The sequence below is a fragment of the Bubalus bubalis genome, chromosome 10, assembly GCF_019923935.1.
Source record: "Bubalus bubalis isolate 160015118507 breed Murrah chromosome 10, NDDB_SH_1, whole genome shotgun sequence".
In the NCBI taxonomy this organism is placed as follows: domain Eukaryota; kingdom Metazoa; phylum Chordata; class Mammalia; order Artiodactyla; family Bovidae; genus Bubalus; species Bubalus bubalis.
The window spans coordinates 89,807,159-89,810,354 of record NC_059166.1 but is presented as its reverse complement, the minus strand read 5'-3'; the positions used below and the strand labels follow the sequence as shown (position 1 = coordinate 89,810,354).

The 3,196-nt window shown below is 45.1% G+C and overlaps 1 protein-coding gene across 1 annotated transcript; it reads left to right on the top strand.

Annotated features, from left to right (window-relative positions):
- Nucleotides 1–2,257, top strand: LOC123464628 (the record flags this gene model as incomplete). The annotated part of the gene is made up of 1 exon (XM_045161978.1): nt 1–2,257. A coding segment is annotated over exon 1 (2,112 nt), but the record flags the coding sequence as incomplete, so codon positions are not given.
- Nucleotides 2,258–3,196: the final 939 nt, after the last annotated feature.

The window sequence follows — 3,196 nt, the reverse complement described above, 5'->3', positions numbered from 1 at the left end:
GCAAAACCATTAGTTAAATGGAAGGACCTCCTTTCCGGACAATGGAAAGGTCCCGACCCATTGTTAACCAGTGGTCGAGGATATGCTTGCATTTTTCCACAGGACGCAGATTCTCCAATTTGGGTTCCAGACAGATTGATTCGCCATGTCTCAGCCCCTCGGATACCGGATTCCCCAGCTGCCGCGACCCCGAAAAAGGAAGGGACCTCCTCTGCCTTCACTCCCCCCGCCAGCACGGGAAACGCCGCCGGCGTCGGGACAACTGACATCGGAGATCCCGGATGAGCAAGGAACGGATCCACCCACCAAGCAGATGTCTCAACTTCATATACAGGATATTGCTCCTCCCGATCCTTTGCCTCACAAAAGGGTGTCAGGCCGCCTGACTCGGGCGACCCGGAATGCCTCCATACCTACTTGGGGACAAATAAAAACACTCTGCCACCAGGCACGGGGAATAGCTTCCTTACAGGGATCTCCAGCTTCTCCTGAGAAACTGTTTATTGCCATGCTTGCTTTGCTTTCCTGTCAGGTAAGCGCCTCCCCTATTCCAACCAAATATTGGGCGTATCTCCCAGATCCTCCAACTTTCCAAGTTGTTACTTGGGATAATGAGCCTATACGGGTCAACACAGACCAACCCCAGCTCTTGGGAGGATCCTATACTTCTTACACTAGAGATAAATATCCTATTAACTTCAACTATACCTTCAGGGGATTAACAGGTGATTTCCCTGTTTGCTTTAACTTCCCCAATGACCTTAGAAGCTTTATTACCCCCACCAAAGAAGGATGTGTTGGGGCCTCTAAAAAAATAATTATAACAGATTCCTGGTCTTTACGTCATCGATCAGCTTGGGTATTATTGGCTCGTATGCCCGGGATCCTTGACCCCTATGTAACCCTGCATTCCAAATCTCCACCAAAATATCCGAATTGTTATAAGGTTGCTCCTTCAGAGAAAGTATGGAACACCATAGACAGTCGTACAGGGTATCCGACTTGGACATCTTGTACTTATGATTCAAGGATTGATTATAGGATACCAGGAGGTGGAGATTATACTATTCAGGACTGGAGCAACCCGAATCCAGGTGAGGATCCATTGGCCAATGATACATTTGAGGGCAGATTCGAGAATTGGGATAGGATTCCTCTTCCTTGGCCAACACATGCCACTAGAAGGCATCGTAATCAATTTGTTCCTCCCATGCTGTCTTATACAACGAAGAAACAGACCTATTGGCAACCTGATATTTGGAGAGCCCTTGCTGCTACTGCTCCTGTCTCCTTGTACCGCCCAGATAGCAATTCTACTTATTCTGTTTTAGCTTGTCTACCCTCCCCTTATGTTTTTCTTTTTACTAATGACTCCAAGAAGCTTAATGTACGCATGAATTATTCAGGTGGACCTAATATAGTAACTTGTGAACAATGTATGCTTTCATCTTGTTTGACCCCTCAATATAATGTTTGCTCTTTTGTGGTGTTACAACGCCCACCCTATCTCATGATACCTGTGACAGTGACTAGCCACTGGTATGACAATTACGGCCTTGCCGTGTTACAACAACTACGAGATTTAATGCGACAACGGCGATTTGTGGGCTTACTTATTTTAGGAATATCGGCTTTGATAGCAGCAATTACTTCTGTTACTGCGGCAGCAATATCATTGAGTCAACAAGTGCATACTGCCCAATATGTTGATACCATGTCTAAAAATGTCTCTTTAACTCTAGCAACACAGGAAGTTATAGATAGAAAATTGGAGATGAGAGTAGATGCCTTAGAAGAGGCAATAATGCATATTGGGACTGAGTTACAGGCGTTAAAAGTGAAAATGGCTCTGTCTTGCCACGCTGATTACCGGTGGATATGCGTGACATCTTTAAAGGTAAATGAGACAGATTATGAATGGGAAAAAATAAAAAATCATATCTCAGGTGTTTGGAACAGCTCTGACATTGGCCTGGACTTAGGGAAACTTCATAATCAAATACAAACCCTGGAACACTCTCGACTGGATTTTACTGCCGCTGGGGCAGCTAATGACTTTTTTCACACTTTCTCTGACTTCATTTCAGGAAAAAACATTCTGTCTAATATCCTTGGATACATCGCTGCTGGTGCTTTAGTTTTGCTTCTCATATTCATTCTTCCTTGTATTGTCAGGATTCTTCGGCAGAACATTCAGAAGCTCGCGACTGAGCTGCATCTGGCTGTTTTAAGAAATAAAAAAGGGGGAGATGCTGGGAGCCGGCACATTGCATATTGAGTGAGGATCTGGAATAGCTCAACTGGAATTCTATCACTTCTGAGAGCCAGCGTGAGGCACTCCGCCCATGACAAAGGTCATGAGGAAGGAGGCTCGGCATACGCAAAGGCGGGATCGAGCCTCAGGAGTCCCCCTGGAAATTCTCGAGCATCTACCCCCAAAACCAGAGTCTGCCTACTTTCTGCTTTGTGCTTTCACCTACACCTCTGACTTTACGGGGGGCTGTCCCCCACTACCTCTCTCTGAAAAAAGAGTTAGCTCACAGCTCCAGTTAATAATTCCTGGGTGTGACAGTGTTTAACCTACAAACTCCTTTGGAAATCCTCTAGCCTGCCTGAATGGGTTTTTCCGGCCACATGTGATTGTTCAGAGCCTCCCAACTGTGAGAGGCAGGAGATGTTCTAAACTGCCTAAACACAGATTCCTTTGAGTAGTTAAAAGATTGATTAGAAAATGTATTGGTGAAGGGTTTTTCACTTGTTGGGCCAATGTTTGCTGCTAAGTCTCCATACTCCTACTGTGTCCTTGGCAGTGTATTGATTGATGTAATGGGTGTATAGAAATGTAAAATGCAGCTTTGTTCAATGCTTTTTGGAAGGCTGGCGCCTGACTTTGGAATAATCACCTTTAGAGAAAGATAAGTTTCTTAAAATGTTAACAGGCCTCCGGGCCAGAAGATGATGTCTATCACCTGAACTTTTGCATATGATAAGTTTACAGGAAAAAAGCCTGGCTTGCTGCATGACTCTACCCCTTCCCCCATTATCCTCTATGCATAACTTAAGGTATAAAAACTACTTTGGAAAATAAAGTGCGGGCCTTGTTCACTGAAACTTGGTCTCCCCATGTCACTCTCTCTCCCAAATTCCAGCTGAGCGTCCATCTGGAGCGCGGATGTCCTCTGCGACCATTTATTTG